Source organism: Genypterus blacodes, unplaced genomic scaffold (genome assembly GCF_046128005.1).
Source record: "Genypterus blacodes isolate CSIRO-AG114 ecotype Tasmania unplaced genomic scaffold, CSIRO-AGI_Gbla_v1 ptg000061l_1, whole genome shotgun sequence".
NCBI classification, from domain to species: domain Eukaryota; kingdom Metazoa; phylum Chordata; class Actinopteri; order Ophidiiformes; family Ophidiidae; genus Genypterus; species Genypterus blacodes.
The window spans coordinates 552,954-571,871 of record NW_027466873.1 but is presented as its reverse complement, the minus strand read 5'-3'; the positions used below and the strand labels follow the sequence as shown (position 1 = coordinate 571,871).

At 41.3% G+C, this 18,918-nt stretch overlaps 3 protein-coding genes and 1 non-coding gene across 4 annotated transcripts; 2 read left to right on the top strand and 2 right to left on the bottom strand.

Annotated features, from left to right (window-relative positions):
* Nucleotides 1-546: 546 nt before the first annotated feature.
* psat1 (phosphoserine aminotransferase 1) lies at nucleotides 547-5,304 on the bottom strand. Its single transcript, XM_076154306.1, has 9 exons — nucleotides 5,147-5,304; nucleotides 4,539-4,599; nucleotides 3,895-3,964; nucleotides 3,408-3,613; nucleotides 2,407-2,579; nucleotides 2,137-2,306; nucleotides 1,854-1,982; nucleotides 1,284-1,415; nucleotides 547-1,101 (listed from the first exon to the last, which is right to left on the bottom strand). Exons 1-9 carry the CDS (start codon nucleotides 5,201-5,203, stop codon nucleotides 999-1,001), a joined length of 1,101 nt encoding a protein of 366 aa, XP_076010421.1. The 5' UTR covers nucleotides 5,204-5,304; the 3' UTR covers nucleotides 547-998.
* Nucleotides 5,305-7,634: 2,330 nt separating this feature from the next.
* Nucleotides 7,635-11,423, top strand: ankrd16 (ankyrin repeat domain 16). The gene is made up of 7 exons (XM_076154181.1): nucleotides 7,635-8,086; nucleotides 8,988-9,208; nucleotides 9,436-9,478; nucleotides 9,585-9,693; nucleotides 9,779-9,940; nucleotides 10,269-10,347; nucleotides 10,684-11,423. The coding sequence occupies exons 1-7, from the start codon at nucleotides 7,749-7,751 to the stop codon at nucleotides 10,845-10,847; spliced, it is 1,116 nt and encodes a 371-aa protein (XP_076010296.1). The 5' UTR covers nucleotides 7,635-7,748; the 3' UTR covers nucleotides 10,848-11,423.
* Nucleotides 8,209-8,296, top strand: trnay-gua (transfer RNA tyrosine (anticodon GUA)). Its single transcript is given in 2 exon segments — nucleotides 8,209-8,245; nucleotides 8,261-8,296. It is a non-coding gene; the product is annotated as a tRNA-Tyr (tRNA).
* Nucleotides 11,424-13,562: 2,139 nt separating the features above from the next.
* Nucleotides 13,563-17,538, bottom strand: LOC143003368 (noelin-like). The gene is made up of 6 exons (XM_076153974.1): nucleotides 17,476-17,538; nucleotides 16,161-16,310; nucleotides 15,512-15,667; nucleotides 14,575-14,794; nucleotides 14,376-14,482; nucleotides 13,563-14,225 (listed from the first exon to the last, which is right to left on the bottom strand). Exons 1-6 carry the CDS (start codon nucleotides 17,536-17,538, stop codon nucleotides 13,563-13,565), a joined length of 1,359 nt encoding a protein of 452 aa, XP_076010089.1.
* Between the last annotated feature and the right edge of the window lie 1,380 nt (nucleotides 17,539-18,918).

Genomic DNA, 18,918 nt, shown 5'->3' with positions numbered 1-18,918 from the left:
AGCCGCACACAGGTCAAAGGTTTATAGGTCATAGTTGTCTGTTTGTTCTTGTTGTGCACTTTAGTCTTTGTTTGCATTTTGTATTTTCTGGATTGTGATTGTTTGTTGGTTTTTGATGTTTGTGACATTTTGATTTCCCTTTTCTGTGAGAGATGAAGCTTCATTTCATCATTTTATACCACCAAAGCATTTCACCGTTGTAACCTACTTATGTCAAATGAGATCTGATTCCATCCCATGTTCGCTGCTTAGGTCGTATTCTTCACTCAACCAACTTCAGGGTTGATGTGCAGACAGGTTTGATGTTTTGTTAACCAATTACTCTGAAGATCTGATTGAATCTGCCAATTACCTACTAACTAAACTGTGATAATGTTATAAGTGACTGACCTCAATTATTTCATACATACTTAAAATAAAAAATAGATTTATCAGACTTGGAACACAGAGGTTGCGAGTTCAAATCCTACTCCACTCTATGATTTGCATCCTGTAGATTTCAACATGAAACAAAACAGGTTCTAATTCTAATCTAACACACACCTCCATATTTAGCAATTTATTCATTGTCAGACAACTAATCTTCTCATTCTAATCATTTGTTTTACAGTCATATCCTACAAGTACTGAATACTTTGATAAGTGGAAGATTGTTCTTGGGAAGCTGTGCATGATGTGGCTGTGAAGACTTTAAAAAAAAAAACAGCAAATCACAAATATTGCCAAATTACATTTACTGGAATGTAAACACACTGTATTTAACAACAATGTACATCAGGAACTGTCATCCAATAACTCCTTAAATATTAAATCTATGAGATGTAAATGAAACATGATAGGCTGCTATTAGTGCTTCAAGCTCATAGCTAATTGGACACAGCTAGTATAACAACACACGGGTCTAAAGGTGCATCCTGCAGGTTAGAGGTCAACCCTAGAGGTCAAGCAGGAAGGTACTTGAGTCGCACTGCAGTGATTCAACTTCACAGATTGTCGTTTCATTGGTGCTCGCTCAGGAATTCTTTCATGTAGCTGGCCAGAGCCTCGGTGTCCTCCAGTGTCACAGCGTTATACAGAGACGCACGAATTCCACCTACTGACCTGCAGGGGGAGACAAAAGCATCATTCATCGTTAAGATCTTCAGATTCTCTATTTATGGATTCCTGTCAAAATATTGAGGTTTTCAGCAAATCCTTCCAGTATTTTGAAGGCCTTACATACTGTAGCTTGTATGAATTAACATCGACAACGTGTCTATTGTGACAGCGTGTCAGCCTCTAACCTGTGTCCTTTCAGTGATATCATTCCACGTTTCGATGCTCCATCCAGGAACTGCTTCTCCAAGGCTTCATCTTTATTGTTCAGACGAAACGGTATATTCATGCGGCTCCTGCACGCCATCTCCACGGGACACCTGGGAGGGGGGAGGCAGCACAAGGAACCAGGCTGTACTGACTGCATCTTTCACTTGATTTAATATTTCATACAGAGACACTGTAGCTAGATCACACACATAACTGCAGAAAGGCCAGAATATCATTATTATGTAATCACTCGTGCATGTTATATCAAAACCATTTTGCTAAATTAACAATGGGAGATTTGTGAATATTATAGTGTAACTCATAACTGAATGTTTGTACCACCCTGACCTACATACAATGTCAGACTACTGTGTTTATACTGAAAATGATTACAAAATGAAGCGTGCGAGTAAGAAACATGTCCGTAATTTAACTTAATGAAGGTATAGAATGACCTTCAAAGTGCTCATGCGTCAGCACAAAATATAAAACGATTCACCTTCAGCCAATTTCCGTAATGAAACACCTATTGCGGTTTGAATACTTACGTATAGAATCCATTTGAAGCATCAATAATGTCATAGATCAAGGAGGCCTTTTGCTTGTTGAGTGTTTCCACGGCAGCGGTGCCCCCATTGTCCTTAATCCACTCCAAAACCAGACCCATGATATAGATACTGAACAAAACACAGTACAGTACATTAAGTAGGTAAATAAACAGTTACATGTAATTTACTTACTGTATAAGTCAACATATTATGCTTATTTTCATGTTTGATCTGCAAAAGAATGGCAATGTGATTGGAAATTAACCAACGGGGCTGTTAGTACCTGAAAGAAGGCGGTGTGTTATACAGGGAGTTCATTCCAGCCTGCACCTTGTAATCCAGGATGTTGGGGCAGACCTTGAGAGCGTGACCCAGCAGGTCCTCTCGCACGATGACCACAGTCACGCCGGCACATCCCACATTCTTCTGAGCCCCGGCGTAAATCAACCCAAACTAGATACAAAACATAACATGAGTGATCTTACAGTCTAGACAGATTGATCATCAGTCTGAGTGGATTGATCGCTTCTGTCGCTTCTGTTCCTCGCCTCACCTTTGACACGTCCACAGGTCGAGAAAGGAAGTTGGAGGACATGTCGCTGACCAGGACCACCCCGTTGGTTTCAGGTGTGAAGTCAAATTCCACCCCGTCCACCGTCTCATTGGAGCAGTAGTACACATATGAGGCTGAAGGGTTCAGAGTCCAGCTGCTGGGGTCTGGGATCTCTGCACAGCACAGAGCAAACAGCCGGACATTAGTGGCTCATTATTGTGTTGCGTAATAACAAAATACCCGCATAATTTCACATACACACACTGATGCAACACTGTGCGAAACATGTTGCCCTTAGAATTGCAGCATCTTTGGTACTAAACAAATGTTTCCAGAGAGAAAATAGTCCCACTGTTGTCACACTATAGAAGCTTAGCAACTGCATGACTACACAACCTATAGCAGGAACCTACTTAACCTGCTAGACAGCTACATAACCGACCAATCAAAGCGTACTCAACCTGTTCAAACACGTGGCGTTTATAGTTTATATTCTTACAGGTCTGCTCACTTCTATACTGGCTGTTATGCCGATGCTTCTCTCTGATGTACTTGATCAGTCTGGAATGTTGCTAAATGCCCGTCAGCCTGGATCACGTCTGTCCCCCTAACGAGCAGCCATGTGGAAAGACTTCCCACATGCCATCGCCTTTCATTGGCTGTCTGCCTCATTGTTTGTTACGCAATAGCCCGGCACAGCAGCCTCGCTCCAGCATGAATGACAATGACGGGCCGATGCAGGACTTAATTACTCCACAATGAGGACATTAAAGGGAAAGAAGGGGACGTTGGAGATCCATACGTCCCAGAAATGACTAAAGACACAAACATTACATCCTGAGACTGAATCTTGTTAGAATGTTAGAGTCTATTTGTCAGCAAAGCTCTTTCAGCGTTAGTCTGTTCGCTTTGTGTTGGCATGTGTTGTTGTTGCTCTCCATCTCTTGCTTTCAGTACATGTTGGTGATCTGCATTCGCCACACACTCACACACAAACTTACTGGTATAACTGTCCAGCTTTGGGTGCACGATGTTCACTTTGCCGTATTTCTCTGCTTCTTTGGCAGCTTTTCCCGACCACATGCCGGTCACGATGTAATCGGCGCACTTGTCCTCCTTCAGGCCGAGCAGGTTGAGCGGAACGCCGCTGAACTGACCGCAGCCGCCCCCCTGCAGGAACAGCACCTTGTAGTTGTCTGGGATATTTCTGAGGACAGAGGTCAGGTGAGGTCATGAGAAAACACAAAAACATATTCATCCAAGTTGCCTTTATCATTTATATTCTAAAGATATTTATTTGTCAGGCATTCTTTTGCATAATTGACCTTAAAGATTAAAGATCATATATGACAACATGACGTGCCAGATAGTTTGCAGTAAATTTGTATTTTGTCTGCAACAAACTCCATACAAATATGAATTGAGAGTGTTATGATGGTAATGCAACAAAGTGTGTGAAGTGTGTGAAGCAGCAGCAGCAGCACTCACAGTAACCCCCGCAGGTGATCCTGAGTCGTGCTCATAATTTTGCTGAAGTCTGAGGATCTGTGGCTCATCTCTGGTTGGAGGCAAGAACGCGTCACTTCAGTCACACTCACACTGCTGTTTACTCAATGTTATTATTATTATATTTCAACTATTTAACATTGGCACACACATTTCTATTCAGTCCTTAACAAGTTACATCTTAAATCCTGGCAATTAAATCCCAAATCAAGACTCACAGGTCCCAGTCAAGTCAAAAGTCTTCAACTTTGAGTAAGGAGTCCTCAACAAGTCAAACTGAAGTAGTACCATGTAAGAATTTGGATTTTGGATTTGCACAAGGTGTGGATGCATTTTAAAGATATGCATTTATTACTTTGCAGATAAACCATAGATTTGTTTAAAAAACATTGAAATAGGTAAAATAATTTTGTTATCAAAGATGAGTAGCAAGTTTTCATTATATCCTCTGTCAAATCGGCAAATCTGTGTCTCTAATCCAAGTTAAACCTGAGTCATGTGAGTTGAGCCCACGCTGCTCTAACAGGCCTCTGAATGTTTCTACTTAACTTATTAACACTATATTTAAAGTAGTAGTGGGTTCAATCAGCAGCATGATGTAATCCTTCTCCTGTACTTGTACTCACCAAGCACACTGATGCCGGTGCCACTGTAGTCCATCAACTCCTTCTGTGCTTGAAGCAGCACCTGGAACAGGATGGATGAGATTTAAAACGAGAGGAAAGAAAGTCAGAATACTGTGGTCTGAAAGGCAGAGAACGCTTTAATAAAGCAATAAATAATAAACATAAATATTGGATTAATCAACCAAGAAGTAGATTTAGATTAGATCTGTAGACGATACGATGATCGCTGCGGCTTGTGCTGATGCTTCTGTGGCCTGTAGAGGTCGCACTTATTGTCTCAAGATCGAACGAGGCTGATGCAACTCAACCGAATGTTTGAGCGATGGAGTGTTTGAGCGTGCGTGCTTGTGTGTGTGAGAGACAGAGAGCAACGAGCCTCGCTGAGCCAAAAGCCAGTGATTCGCTTCATATCTGACTAGGTTACTGTTTATACAGAAGCGCATCGCAAGTGCAGAGCAGAATACGTTTGCTGTTCTCATTCATCAATGTGCGCTGAATAAAACGAGCTACAGTTATTCACAAACGCGTGTAAAAACAGAGTAAAAGTCACATGTTTCACCCAGAACATCGCACAATTCACAGGATTCATTTTAGATATCAAATCTTACGGATTGAGGTAATTTAGCAGGTCCGGGCCCAAAGTTGATTGTTCGTTTATGTTCCATGCTGCTGCTCGGCCGCTTGTGATGGACACGAAGACGTTTCTATCGTCGGATTGAGCGATGTGTGAGTGATTTCCGCTTTGACTTCGGCTCCCCTCCTACACCAAGGATGCGTACGTACAACGCCGACTGGAACGACGATGCCTTCAGGTGCACTTCGTAACACTGTTACGGTTTATTTGTGTGTATGTGTGTGCGTGTGTGTTCGCGTGTTCGTGTGTGTATTCGTGCGATCATGTGTGTGTGTGTCTGTTTCGCAGCCAGGGTTTTATTTATTTACGGTCTCGGTTTAGCTCTCTAAATGCCACACTTTCATCTGATCCTGGGTATGAGGACGACTATTTCCGATTTTACATGAAGGCACCACAAGCCTCCAAAAACCACAGAAGTGTTCAATCGCAGCGCAAATTTCGAAGAGATTCATTAATCAAAAGTCTCACTGTATTTGCAAACAAGCGCATTAAAAAGCACGTTTACTGAATTATTATTTTTGCTTAATTAATTCATTACTTATTATTTTCTTTATTGTTTTATACAGGTGTATTTTAACATACTTTTCCTGTGTATTTTATTTCCACAGGAAATACAAAACACATTTATTAGATTTGGAACCGAGAGGTTGCGAGTTCAAATCCTACTTTCCTTTTTATGATTTGAATCCTGTTGATCTCAATGTGTAACAAAACAAGGTTTACATCTAATCCAACACAAATCCTTTTAAAATATGAATTCTATGAGACACCGATAAAAATTACTGGCGGTTTTTAGTGGTTCAAGCTCAATATTTGGGCACAGCGAGAGTAACACGAGTTCCACCTACTGACCTGCAGGGGGAGACAAGTGCATCATTTATCATTGACATCTTTATATTCTCAATTTATGGATTCCTATCAAGATATAATGAGTTTTTCAAGTATTTTGAAGGATTTACATCTTGTAGCTTATCAGCACTAACTTTGACGACATGGCTTTTCTGCGTGTGAGTATAAGACAAGTCAACGACAGTTTAACTAGATTGTTTATGATTTAGTAGAACCTTATTTTATGTAATTTGTTTTGGTGCCAACATTCCAGTGATTTAATTTAAGGAAATCACAGAAGCTCTTTCAAAGTGCTCATGCATCAGTATAAAATATAAAACGTTTCACCTTCACGAGTTTCATTAATGAAACATCTACTGTGGTTTGAATACTTATATATATAATCCATTGGAAGCATCAATAATGTCATAGATCATGTAGGACTTGTTGCTTGTTGAGTGTATCCATCGCAGCGGTACCATGGTTAATCTGATGATACATTCCAAATGTTCTTCTATGTCAATACACTATGTGGGGTCAAATTTCAAATGAGTTCATTGTTGACAGCTGCTCATCTCTTGACAGATAAGAGCCCGGACTTTGGCACTACCTGGCTCAGGATAGTCTGCTCTCGGCATCCTATCGCTGTCACGCGCTGGCCATTCTACTTTGCTGCCCCCTCCCCTCCCAGATGCATGGACACTGGACACTTATTTCTAAATATATGTGTTGTAAATATGTTTATATTGTTCTTGCTTCATGTTTGCTGTTATTGTTATATTGATTATTGTCATAAATTAAAGGTCATTCCTTTCATTTTGTTTCCTGAAATGGTTTCAGTGGTTAACTGCACAAAAATGACAACAATTATGTGAACTGTACTAACCTACGAAAGATAATAAATATGAATGATGTTGAAATGCCTGCAAGCTACTGAAGAATGTAGTCAAAATACTATTTTAATTATATGCAATTCTCTATTTCCAAAACTGCTGCTAAATATATGAAATTATATTTAAACATTGACATTCACTGGAGAATTATTCACATTGCTGATATAATATAAATAATCAATAATATCTAAGTAAATTATGTGATTTCCAAGAATAAAAAATGAACCTCTCAGTATAGAATGAACTACTCAATTTATAACAAGGGTGGGAATCGACCGGGAGTAAGTCCATTAGCCTAAGACTTAACTTTCCTGAGTACCATTGTGGTGTTTTTGTTTCAGTGCTGTGCTTAGATTTACTGTTTTATTTTAATTCTCGAAATAACATGTCAAATGTTACCACTTCAATTCTTCTTTTTAAATACAACAGATGCCCGAAAACCAGTTAAGTTTAGTGTCTCTCGAAGTTTGTTGCATTCATATATCCTCAGAGGGACGACCAATGTTTATCCCTTAGTCACAGTTTTGTTCAATTTAAACACAAAAGCGAAATATATGTCATAATATTGTACATATTCAGCTCTTTATTACATCTGTAGTCTGTATGCCTTATAATATCTCAGAAAACATGTATTTAAGTTTGATTCGGTGTTGCGATTGCGTTTTTTATTCATCAATAATAAAGGCGTTACTGTGTAAGTTTATGGTTGGCCGTGTAATATTGTACTACTTCGCAAAAAAATCTGTTAATCGTGTCTAGCATGACTTGAAAACAGCCCGCAGTAACAATTTCTTAATTTTTTTTTGTCAGTAACTCTTTATTTACAATTTACTTCGTTCGTAACTTGCTGCATGTATGGATGAAAGCGCGTTCAAACTCCTCGTGAAGCACACGCAGGATGGAGACCTGTGCTCTCTGGAGGAGCACATTAGTTCCGGCGGCCCGGCAGCGGTCCAGTCTGTCCGCACAAAGCACTTCGGTCGGTCGGGTGACACTCTGCTGCATTACGCTGCCAGACACGGACACCGGGACGTAGTGGAGTTCTTAACACGGCGGGTCGGCGTGGATGTGAACGTGTGCAACAACGACTACAAGAGGCCACTGCATGAAGCTGCGTCCATGAGCCACCATGCTACTGTGAGCCTGCTGCTAAGAGAAGGAGCGAAGGTGGACAGTCTGAAGAAAGCCGACTGGTGAGGAGAACGACGTCATTTACTCTGTCGCTAAATAAGTGCGCAACTTAAGAAAATTGCGAAACGGACGTTTGGGCGTGCGTGGCTATATAAACCGTTTTTCCGCCGGAGAGTGTCAGCTCCCTTCGATAGCTCAGTTGGTAGAGCGGAGGACTGTAGAGGCAAACAGCTGAAATCCTTAGGTCGCTGGTTCGAATCCGGCTCGAAGGAGTTATTTTGCCTGGAAAATCAAATACTGCTCATTATTTACCTGTGACTCTCGGGGTTGGGTTCCAGCCTGCCTATACAAAACTTAATCAACCCCATTAAATCTGGGAAAACCACACAATTTCTGATCCTGACGCTGTGGCTCCGGATGTTGCAATCCAATCTTTAAACGCCACGAGTTTAAAGATTGTGAAGTGGAGAAAAAAAATCAGGATCATATTAAACCAAATATATAAATTAAACAAAGCAATGTTCTCTAAAATCCACGTCATTTCATTCTTACGCCACTGTTGCAGATGACACTACACTTATTTAGAAATTCTTTTTAGCATAAAGAAACACTTTACCTCATAATCTGGGTGTTTAAATAGTGATAAAAAATGACTGAAAAAATTATAATGGTGCAGATTGTGAATAAAAATATTTTTGTTATTCTATTTTAAAATGCTTGTTTTTTCCAGCACATGACCACACAGAGTATTGTTATTATTGTTACCAGTACTGATGTAATGAGTAATGATCCAGAGCTGTTGACAGAATGAAGCAATTAAAAGGATTTTTATTAATCTTGTCTTAAACTGTACTTCCATTTAGCCAAAAAATATTCTGAGAAATAAGTGTTCCAATACAAATAATGACTTAATAGTTAAAGCTCTTACAATGGCAGCTGACAGTGTTGAGCCTGCTCCCTCAGGACTCCTCTGATGATGGCTTGCACCCGGAGGAACCTCGGGGTGATTCAGGAGCTGCTTTGCCATGGTGCCGATCCCGCACTCAGGAACAAAGATGGCTGGAACTCCTTCCACATTGCCTGCAGGGAGGGAGATCCTCTGGTCATACAGCACCTACTTCAAGCTGCTCCTGATGTCTGGAGGACAGAGAGCAGGACCTGCAGGACTCCACTGCACACTGCAGGTGATGTAGAGCCCTAGTTCAGATAGATCCTGATGAGGATCCAGGAATTGCCAGATTGGGTGTTTTTGATATTGTTGTGGTATTTCTCAAAACTAGTGAATCAACCACAATGGAAGAAATGAGGCGTGTTATCAGTAGTTGACATCTTGTTAGGATCCAAATAACAATCTGGATCTAATGGGCAGAAATGTATTTTCAAACGTCTGCTCTCTGTGTTCCTCCTTCAGCGATGCACGGCTGTGAGGACGTCATTAGCATCCTGCTGGACAGGTTGGTAGAAAGAGTTATGTTTCCCCAAAATAGTCTTAAAATGTTTGAATCTTTAGGTTTTGAATTAAAATGAAAATGTCCACCTTCACCTTGACCCTCATCCTAGATGTGGCTACATCCCAGACAGCGCTGACAGCTGTGGAATCACTCCGTTCATGGATGCAGTGAGGAATGGACACATCTCTGTTGCCAGGCAGCTTTTAGAAAAACATCAGGTACAAAATCAAAAAAGGTTTAGACCAAATAGTATTCCAACGTGTCTTTGAACATTCTCTATATTCCTGGTCACCTTTGCTGTAGGCCTCACCGACAGCAGCCGACACCCTGGGAGCTCAGCCAGTGCACCAGGTTGCAGTCACTGGCCAGGAGGAGGCGCTGCGGTTCCTGGTGCGGGACCTCAATGCAGACGTGAACCAGAGGGCAACGGACCTCCAGCTTACTGCTCTGCACTTTGCTGCCAAGGTTAGGGAACTGATTTTCAGAATTATTCAATAAAACTTCTCATGGGTATCAAGTTTCACTCTAAGATCGTGTTAAGTCAAATAACAACATCTTAATCATTGCATTATATCACACCCTGGTACACTGTTACCATATCCAAATCTTCATGAGCACCAGCAAGCACAAGGACTGTGTATCCCTGATTGAGTTCCTGAGGGAACACTTCCCCTTAGAGTGTATATATACTTCCAACCATAGCGTTGTTGTCGCTGTATTGACATCAATGTGTTTACAGCCCCGTCAACAGGCTAAATGTTGCTTTTCTTCTTCCTCTCTGTGTGTTTGTAAGGAGGGTCATACATCCACTATAACGACACTGCTGCAGTTGGGAGCTGATCTTCACGTCTGTGACAAAAAGGGAAGAACAGGTAATCAACATGTGAGGCTCATATCGTGTTGGACACGTCACTCTCAATGAATGTCATCCTACATGTAATCTGGTTGTTAATTTAAGATGAAGGTGACAGGTTTCAGACGGTCTCTTTAAATCGATTTAAGTACCTGAAGCCCAAAGGATAGTAACATTACAATACTGACTACTAATGGAGATCCAAATGATATTAAGCAAGCAAAGAGTGGCTGTTTGGAAGGCAGGGAGTAAATCCAAAACAGTCTTACAGTATGCTTTATATAGTGCGGTCTCACTCTGTATGGTAATTTGTAGAATATGCGATTGGTAACCATGGTAATCTCTATTGTCCCAGCTCTACATATGGCTTGCATTGGGCAGCATGCAGACGCGGCCAGGACACTTCTGCAGCTGGGACTCCAGGACACAGCGGACGCATCGGGCACCACAGCGCAGCAGCTCAGCAAGAAAGACGACGTACGACAAGTGTTTGAATGTGGCTCAGCAACAGCATTGTAGAAAACACAAGTCTACTACTGTAGTTTACTACAATGATACACAACCCAGATATTTATTCAGCTCTGGACTACTGATTAATTTAATTGCAAACTGTTTATCATGTTATTTATCAGAGCTTTCTGTGATATGCAATAAAAATCATCATTTGTAATGCATTTGTTTTATATTCTTGAGTGACTGTTATGGGGACTTGAACGTAAATCACTTGCATTTACTTTTGTTTTATTATGTATAGCCTTTATCTTTAGTTAGCTTTAAGTCAAGTCAAATGTACTGCTATCGCCTAACATCAAATGCGTTGTCTTAAAGGGCTTTGCAGACCCATGTTTAAGGAAGAAATCTCACGAGAGGCAAGTCCACGAAGGATTCCAGCCTCCAGGAACAGCCGGGTGCAATATAGGAACTTCTGCTGGGATTATCGAAAAGTACATTGAATGTTGTTTAGTGCCAGTAAAGGAACATCAGACTGTAATGTGGACAAAATGATCATCTTTATTTAAAATGATGACTTCCTACAATAAAACAACACTCAACTGTCCAACGTTCACCAACAAACTGCTCCATATGTTATCTTTTATACTTGTTAAACCATTCCTTGATTAATCCAACTGTCCTCACTAGATTGACAGAGAAACAATTATTAAGATAAAAATTATTGCAACATACAAAATGTCTCATATGTACATGTGATCATACCGGCGTGATAAAACGAAAACCTTTTCAAAGGACAACTTAAAGCTTACTGTGTCATAAACGGTGCAGTCAAGATAAACATGGGGTTCAGATGTTGATCAGCACAGTGAGATTCAAAATGGTGCACATAAGAGTCTGGAATCCTGCCAAAGTGTCCCTGAGCAACACACTGAGGAATGGTAAGGAATGGTCAGTCAGTCTGCGTGGAAAAAAGGCTCCAACAATTCATGGCAAATCAATAATAAGGTTTTATCTCATTAAACTATTGCTGTATAGATAACTCTATAGATGAATGATCAAAGGGGCAATAAGTGTGTGTGTGTGTGTGTGTGTGTGTGAACAATAAAGGCTCAGGTCCTTATTAAGTAGCTGTGGTACAAACATGTTAATAAATGATTACTCGATTTATATATGATATCATTTCATAAATCAGGACCTTTTGCTGTGCCTTATTGCTGATATTATACGGTGGATAAAGTCGCTTTAATGTGAAGTAAATTGTGCTGAAATGCCCTTATTGGTTCCCCTGGTGGTACCAAAGACTTTAGCGAGGCATTGGGGATTAGAAGTCTCAGCCTCAGTTGATGAGTTGCTAACACGATGCCAACCAATGTCGGCAATGTCCTGCTTAGATTGACCCACATACATGAAGATGAAGAGCGGGAAGTACAGAATTCAGATTGTGGCAGATTTCAGTGGTTGCCAGTATTGCCTCCCAGGTATAATGAGCCCAAATCTCCCAGAATGCTTTTGGTACCTGGGGGAACCCTCATGGAAAACTAAACAAAAGTATGTCTGTGTTTCTCTAGAAAAGCAAAAAAAAAGTGACAATAGTGAAGACTGTATTGCTGTATAATAAACCACAGGAAGAATTAATGCATCCTGAATCCTACTCTCAAACTTCACAAACAACGTTGACTCGTTAAACACAGAATGCAAATGCGTGCAGAATCGTCAGTAAAATCATGTTCATTTAAATGTTTTCTCTATCATTTAAATACCTCCACCAAGGACTCAATGTTTTGTCTCTTAGTGTCTGTATGGATGTGAGCTTGTGTGCTAGCAAGATAACTTAAAGGTTATTTACAGATTATTATGAAATTGCGTGTAAAGGTCATTGAGGTAAATTATATTACATTTCTAATATTTGGCTCATTGAGTTAAAATTACAAAATTTTCAAAACATTCACTTTCATAGCATAACCTAGTAAACTACCGTTATTGGAGGGGAGGACCTGCTTATCCAGAGTGTAACATTGCTGCGGCTCCTTATCCTTATCCTCCTATTATATTTTAAAACGTGCCTAGAAAACATCTAAAGTGTCCAAAAAAAGAAGCTTCAGGTTTTGGAAAAGTTAAAAACCAACAGCGTGGGGAAGGATTGGAAAGAAAATGGTGGTTTTGTACTGAAGAGGATGGATTTGATGGATCAACTGGATCTGGATCAACTGGATCTGGTGGTCATCTTCAGATAGAAGCTCTGTGTCTCCAGGCAGAGCCAGGTGTCTGAGATGGAGCCGATTCGGTGAAGGACAAACAGTGTGAATGTGATCTTCAGCAGATCCAGAGCTCCACCCAGAATTGATCACACAGAATTGATTATTGATTACATTCAGATCTACTGAATTAATAAAGAGAGAGAGAGATCGTTCAAGTAACTATTGGGGAGGTTTTCAAGGTCAAGAGGTCAGATTATAAAGGTCAAATGTACACAGAGATGCTATGTTGATTTATAGAGAAATGTTCGGCCTTGGCAGAGGTTGCATGTGTCCCTACAAAAATCCCTGTCCAAATTTAAATCTCCATTAATAAAATTACTCCACAGTTAAATGATTGAATTTTGATGATTGATTAAATGAAATGATTCTTGGCCTACTTATCAAGGTATACTTTCTTTAATTTAATAATAATAATAGTACTGAATAATAATTTGACCCTCTGAACACTGTAGAGCGTCCAGACAAAAACCTATTGATCTATTGAGAATGTATCCATGTACCAAACGTCATTGCTTCTGTCAGGTTATTGTATGATGTGGTAGAGTGTGACATTATAGAGAACTTGGTGGCCATTGTTCCATGCATACAGCGCTCTGTCCCGCGGGTTGTAGTCCAACATAGACAGGTGGCTGTATTTATTGGTCAGAGGGATATCGATGTACTCGTAGGTAGAGGAGTTGGTGGAGAAGGCGTAGTACACCTTAGTTCCACCAGAGTATCCGTTGGTGACGTACAGTGTACCGCAGATCATAAACGCTTCGCCTGCACTGCGCTTGGGGTGGTTGGTGGTCCAACTGCGAATGATCTGTAGCGTGTTTGGATTTAACTGGCTGATAACGATGTTTCCTGCGTTCTGATTGGTGGCATAGATGGCCCAGAGCCCGCCCTCATCCACCATGAGGTCGATGTCCGAGTGCCCGCCCCAGGAGTAGTGGTACATGTTGTTGTAGCCGGCAAAGTCCAGCTGACGTGAGCGGCTGATGACGGACGTGCTGAAATCGAACTTGATGATGGTGTGACTCTGGAACTTGTTGAAGTAAATGGAGCCATTATAAACCACCTGACCCGTACCTGACCAGGGGTGAGGCAGGCGGTGAGAGGTGAAGTTATCCGTTGTCATGAAGTCGTACATGGACTGGTACTCCCTGACAAATCGGTTATTATGATACCCGTCCATGTACCACACCTGAGCAGAGGACACATGACATGAGCAAACTAGGAGAATTATAGAATCTAATTGTATAAATCTCTGCTAGTTAGAACAGAGAATTCCCCATAATTATGATGTCTGCTGGAATACTGTAATATTGTCCTTGTGTGTGTTTAGTAGACTCACTCTGTCGTCTCCGGTGGGAGCAAGGGGGTCGGTCATCCATGATCCAAACCTCGACCCTGATGTCTTAATGGTGATCGGCTCAGAGATTCCTGTCAGCTTCCCACAGGCTGAAAGAAACAAAACATGTTGACATGAGCCAATGTGGCTGTTTGTTTGTTTGTTTGTTTGTTGATCTCTTCTCCTCCTCCTGTTTGTTCACCTAGTTTCTGCATACAGGCCCTCAGCTTCTCCTCCAGGCTGCTGACTCGGCTGTGGAGCTCCTGGTAGTCAAATCCTCCCAGCTGCTCCTGTAGTGAATTCAGCAGCTCTGTTACGTTGGCAACTTCCTCTTTAAACTGGCTGATGAGCCGAGCATCTGCCCTGTAGGATTCCAGCACCGGGATGAGGGGACGCAGCTCCTCCATCTTTGCCTTGATGGACTGAAAGACACAGAGATATATAGGAGCTTAGAGGACACAGGGAAGTAATTCAGTCTCTAACTCACAGATCATCTCCATTCAAAGACTTGTTCCATTGTTACTGTGGCTCTCTTTATGGGCATTTCACTGCTATTCATAAACGCACGCGTTAATAAAGACTCTCTTTAGGTTGATTCGGTCAATTATTATTAGGTTGTAGACAAAACAAGTGAGCTTTTCTCAGTAGTTAACACACCTCTGTGCCTGTTCATTCTCCTACGCCAAAACACATCAAACATACATTTTCACAACTCCCGCTTGACTACGAAAATGGCACTGCTGTTCCCATGGTTACGCTAAGCTCTCATAGAGGGAGCGCGTTTACTGCGATCAGCATTAGAGTAATACCACCCAGGAGTCCTCTAACCTCACAGTATGTATATATATATAACCAGCCGACGGTGTGTGTCCATGTACCACAATGTCCAGAGACTCAGTGTGCTGTGCTGCCAGTCTGTCTCCATCCAAACATGCTCTTCATTAATATGCATAACCGTAACCACAGAGACTTTATGAATGAGCTGAGATGACGTGTTTGGACTTTGTTATTGGTTATGTAAGCACCCTGGTCTGGTGTGAGGGTGGAGTATGTTGTTCGTGTCTGTGTGGGTGGAGTATGTTGTTAGTGTCCGGTGTGGTTGGGATATGTCCTGCGTGTGTGTGTGTTTGTGCTGGTACCTTGTATTGCCTTGCTGTGTTGCTCTCATGTCCTTCCTCCACCAGTTTGAATTTGTTCTCCAGGCCTTTCAGCTGGATTTCCATCCGCTCCACAAACTGCAGGTCTCTTTGGGTTCTCTGGTCCAAAACCTCAATGGACTGACTCATATTCTGCACCTGGACCACATGACAGTCACCATTAACGTGTGTGTGTGTGTGTGTCTCAGAGAAAAACATTGATTGCCACCACGGGCTGAAGTATTAAAGGTTCTTACTCTTTTTGCAATATTTTTCAGTATTCACTTGAATTTTATTCTAGAGCGTTTATGGAAACAAATACTGATGGTTCTGAGAAACAAACAGCTATGAAACCTGCGGCTTAGCTGAAGGGAAATATGCCCAAACTGAGTCATTAGGGCGATAAGCTGTACTAGTATGTGTGCCAAAAGGTGTTGATTTGCTGGGGAAAAAAGCTGGAAAAATGTGAAAAAACGTGAAAACATATTTGCAGGTGATGTCCAATAAATTTCAATCCAACAGAACAAAATCTAAATAATATTTACAAAAGTATCCATACAACCCTGCATGACATTTTGAGAAATGAATCTGGACCCTACAAATCAGTCCCACGGGTCAGAACCGAGAGTGATACTAAGGAGTGCTCTGATACCTTCTCCAACAGCTGCCTGAGCTGTTTGGTTCGAGCATCTCTGGAGCAGACAGTCTGCTGAGGAGCCACCACAGTGCAGACACATCGACCTTCGGTGTCCTGAGAAGAACTGTACACCTGCCAGCCTTCTTCAGGACCAGATGGACCCACCTACAGGGGGGGTGGACACACAGAGACTGAGACAATCAGATCATGGATACAAGCATCTGAAACAGAATAATAAGCTCTGAATACCAGCTGGAGGATCAAAAGATGGAGGGGATTTATGGACTTATCAACTAAGCAGTGAGCTGAAGGTGTTAAAGATGTGTGAAAATAACAGAATGTGTTTAAGATGTGTTAAAATAAGGAAAAGTGGTAAAACATGTTTTCACACTGTTATTATTCAGACATGAATTATTCAACTGTATTGGCAGCAGGATCCAAGTTTTAATATTATATAAACAATATCAATATTGATTTCAACATCGTGCTAACATTTCCTTTCATTCATTAATGTTTGAAAGAAGAAGAAGAAGAAAACAACTCTGACCTCATGACTGCAATGACAACATTGGTGAAATGTTCAGTAAACAACATCCAAATAAAACACCTAGGCTAACAGTTTACCTCTGCTTCCAGTCTTTGTGCTAAGCTAGGCTAACAGTTTACCTCTGCTTCCAGTCTCTGTGCTAAGCTAGGCTAACAGTTTTCCCCTCCTCCCAGTCTTTGTGATAAGCTAGGCTAACAGTTTACCCCTGCTTTTAGTCTTTATGCTAAGCTAGGTTTACAGTTTCACTCTGCTTCCAGTCTTGGTCTTGGTTTCTTTTTTCCCTTTATTTCTCATATCATTTTGTACAAGATGAAAACGAAATGATTGACAGTGTGTGGCCACATGCAGCTGAATGGAAACTGGTTCAAATAGCTCAGATACTTAAATCATAGCTAATTTTGGCCTGTGAAGGCAACACAAGCAAAAAACATTTCTTTTAAATTAGATATTTATCGTCAAACTTTTAATCTGCAGATTATTGGTGTTTAATCACAGAATAGAGGGTTATTACATTTCAGTCAGTGTATTCTATATATATACATACATACATACATACATACATACATACATACATACATACATACGTACATATATATTTGCTTGTATTTCTAAACAAATACATTGAAATCATCAGACTGATATATAAATATATATGTCATTTTGCATGCAATCACACACAATTGATATTTGTCTGCACCCCCTACATATCACACACACAAACACATGCACTACAGAGGGGGTGCAAATAGAAAGCGAGCACATTAGAATAGAATGTGGGCGTACCTGAGTGAAGTGTGTGACCATCAGCAGCACCGTGAGCTTCAGCAGCTTCTCCACCGACTCCATCAGTCTTCACCTTCACATGCAGAGGCAGCTTCCTGTTTATCTGTTTATCTCGATTCTGTTCTGTCTGTGATCCTCCGTCTGTCTGTGTTCCTCTGTGATGCAGCGTGTGGAAACAGCCTTCAGCTCTCTCTCTCTCCCTTTCTCTCTCGCTGTGTGTGTGTGTGTGTGTGTGTGAGAGAGAGAGAGAGAGAGAGAGAGAGTGATGATGTCACAGATTGGCTAATGAGCATGTCTGTGTGCAGAGCAGCAGGAGGAGGAGAGAGAAGCTGTCCATGGTGCTGGAGCAGGAGGCTGTGTGTGCGTGAATGTGTGTAAGCGTGTGTGTGTATGTGAGCATGTGTGTGTGTGTGTGTGTGTGTGTGTGTGTGTGTGTGTGCGCACGCATGTGTGAGAGTGTGTGTGTATGTGTATGGGAGCATGTGTGTGTGTGTGTGTGTGTGTGTGTGTGTGTGTGTGTGTATGTGAGCATGTATGTGTGTGTGTGTGTGTGTGTGTGTGTGTGTGTGTGTGTGTGGGGGCGGTAACAGTAGAAGCTGAGTGCAGTTTCCGCTGCAGAATCCATTTGGCCTCAGGCAGCAAAATGTCTTCTCATTAAATTGTAATGTTTTGTCAAGTTTTGGTTGATTATATATGCAACAATCGGACTGAATAAATACATGAATAATTATGATTACTCTTTTCATTTATTCAAGATAAAAGGCGACTGCAGCTCAGCAAGTGAACTTAGAATAAGTAAGAGATATAAAAGAAATAGAAATATAACAGAAAAACAAAGTAGTCAAAACAAGTACAGTGAGTAAAGTGTACCTTCAACAAGAAATAAAGATGATATATAATAATATATAATAATAATAATGACATTGTGTAAAAAAGATGGAGTGCATTGTGAAAGTCCCTCTGTATCTGCCTCTTCATCATCTTTCTCAGCTCCTCCCTGCCTTCATGTTGGTGTCCTTCAGCTTCTTCTCCCTCTGTGGTTATTGCCTATAAGCACTTCGGCAGGCCTGCGCTCACTTATTACCGGTCTCAACGTGGCCTGCCAAGCTCTGCTGCAAGGACCCTCCTAGTCCTCAGCGTCTTCCTCCTCAGCGTCTTCCTGCTCGTTCGGTGCTTCAATTGCACAGAAGTGGATTAGATGATTAGATGCTTCCCTGCACCACAACTGAGTCATTTACAGGTTTCTGATAGAACAAAACGTGATGCTGAATCCATCGATTCTGAAATTGAACGACAGAGTCAGCGCCTCCATATGATAAATGGGGCGGGGGTGTAACCAGAGGAAGAACAATAACCACACCACCACGCCACAACCTCGCCTTCTGTATTTGTGTTGCCCAGGGAGAAACACCTCTAATCATACAGCCAGACAGACAGACAGAT

Bases quoted from the DNA above. Each gene is read 5' to 3' on its own strand.
- psat1 (XM_076154306.1), bottom strand. From the start codon at position 5,203: ATGGAACATAAACGAACAATCAACTTTGGGCCCGGACCTGCTAAATTA. The intron at 4,600-5,146 runs GTAAGATTTGAT...ATCCTGTTCCAG, and splicing joins CTGCTAAATTACCTCAATCC to GTGCTGCTTCAAGCACAGAA. The intron at 2,580-3,407 runs GTAAGTTTGTGT...TGTGCTGTGCAG, and splicing joins AAAGCTGGACAGTTATACCA to AGATCCCAGACCCCAGCAGC.
- ankrd16 (XM_076154181.1), top strand. From the start codon at position 7,749: ATGGATGAAAGCGCGTTCAAACTCCTCGTGAAGCACACGCAGGATGGA. The intron at 9,479-9,584 runs GTTGGTAGAAAG...CCCTCATCCTAG, and splicing joins ATTAGCATCCTGCTGGACAG to ATGTGGCTACATCCCAGACA. The intron at 10,348-10,683 runs GTAATCAACATG...CTATTGTCCCAG, and splicing joins TGACAAAAAGGGAAGAACAG to CTCTACATATGGCTTGCATT.
- LOC143003368 (XM_076153974.1), bottom strand. From the start codon at position 17,538: ATGGAGTCGGTGGAGAAGCTGCTGAAGCTCACGGTGCTGCTGATGGTC. The intron at 15,668-16,160 runs GTATCAGAGCAC...CATGTGGTCCAG, and splicing joins TCAGGCAGCTGTTGGAGAAG to GTGCAGAATATGAGTCAGTC. The intron at 14,483-14,574 runs GTGAACAAACAG...TGTTTCTTTCAG, and splicing joins GGCCTGTATGCAGAAACTAG to CCTGTGGGAAGCTGACAGGA.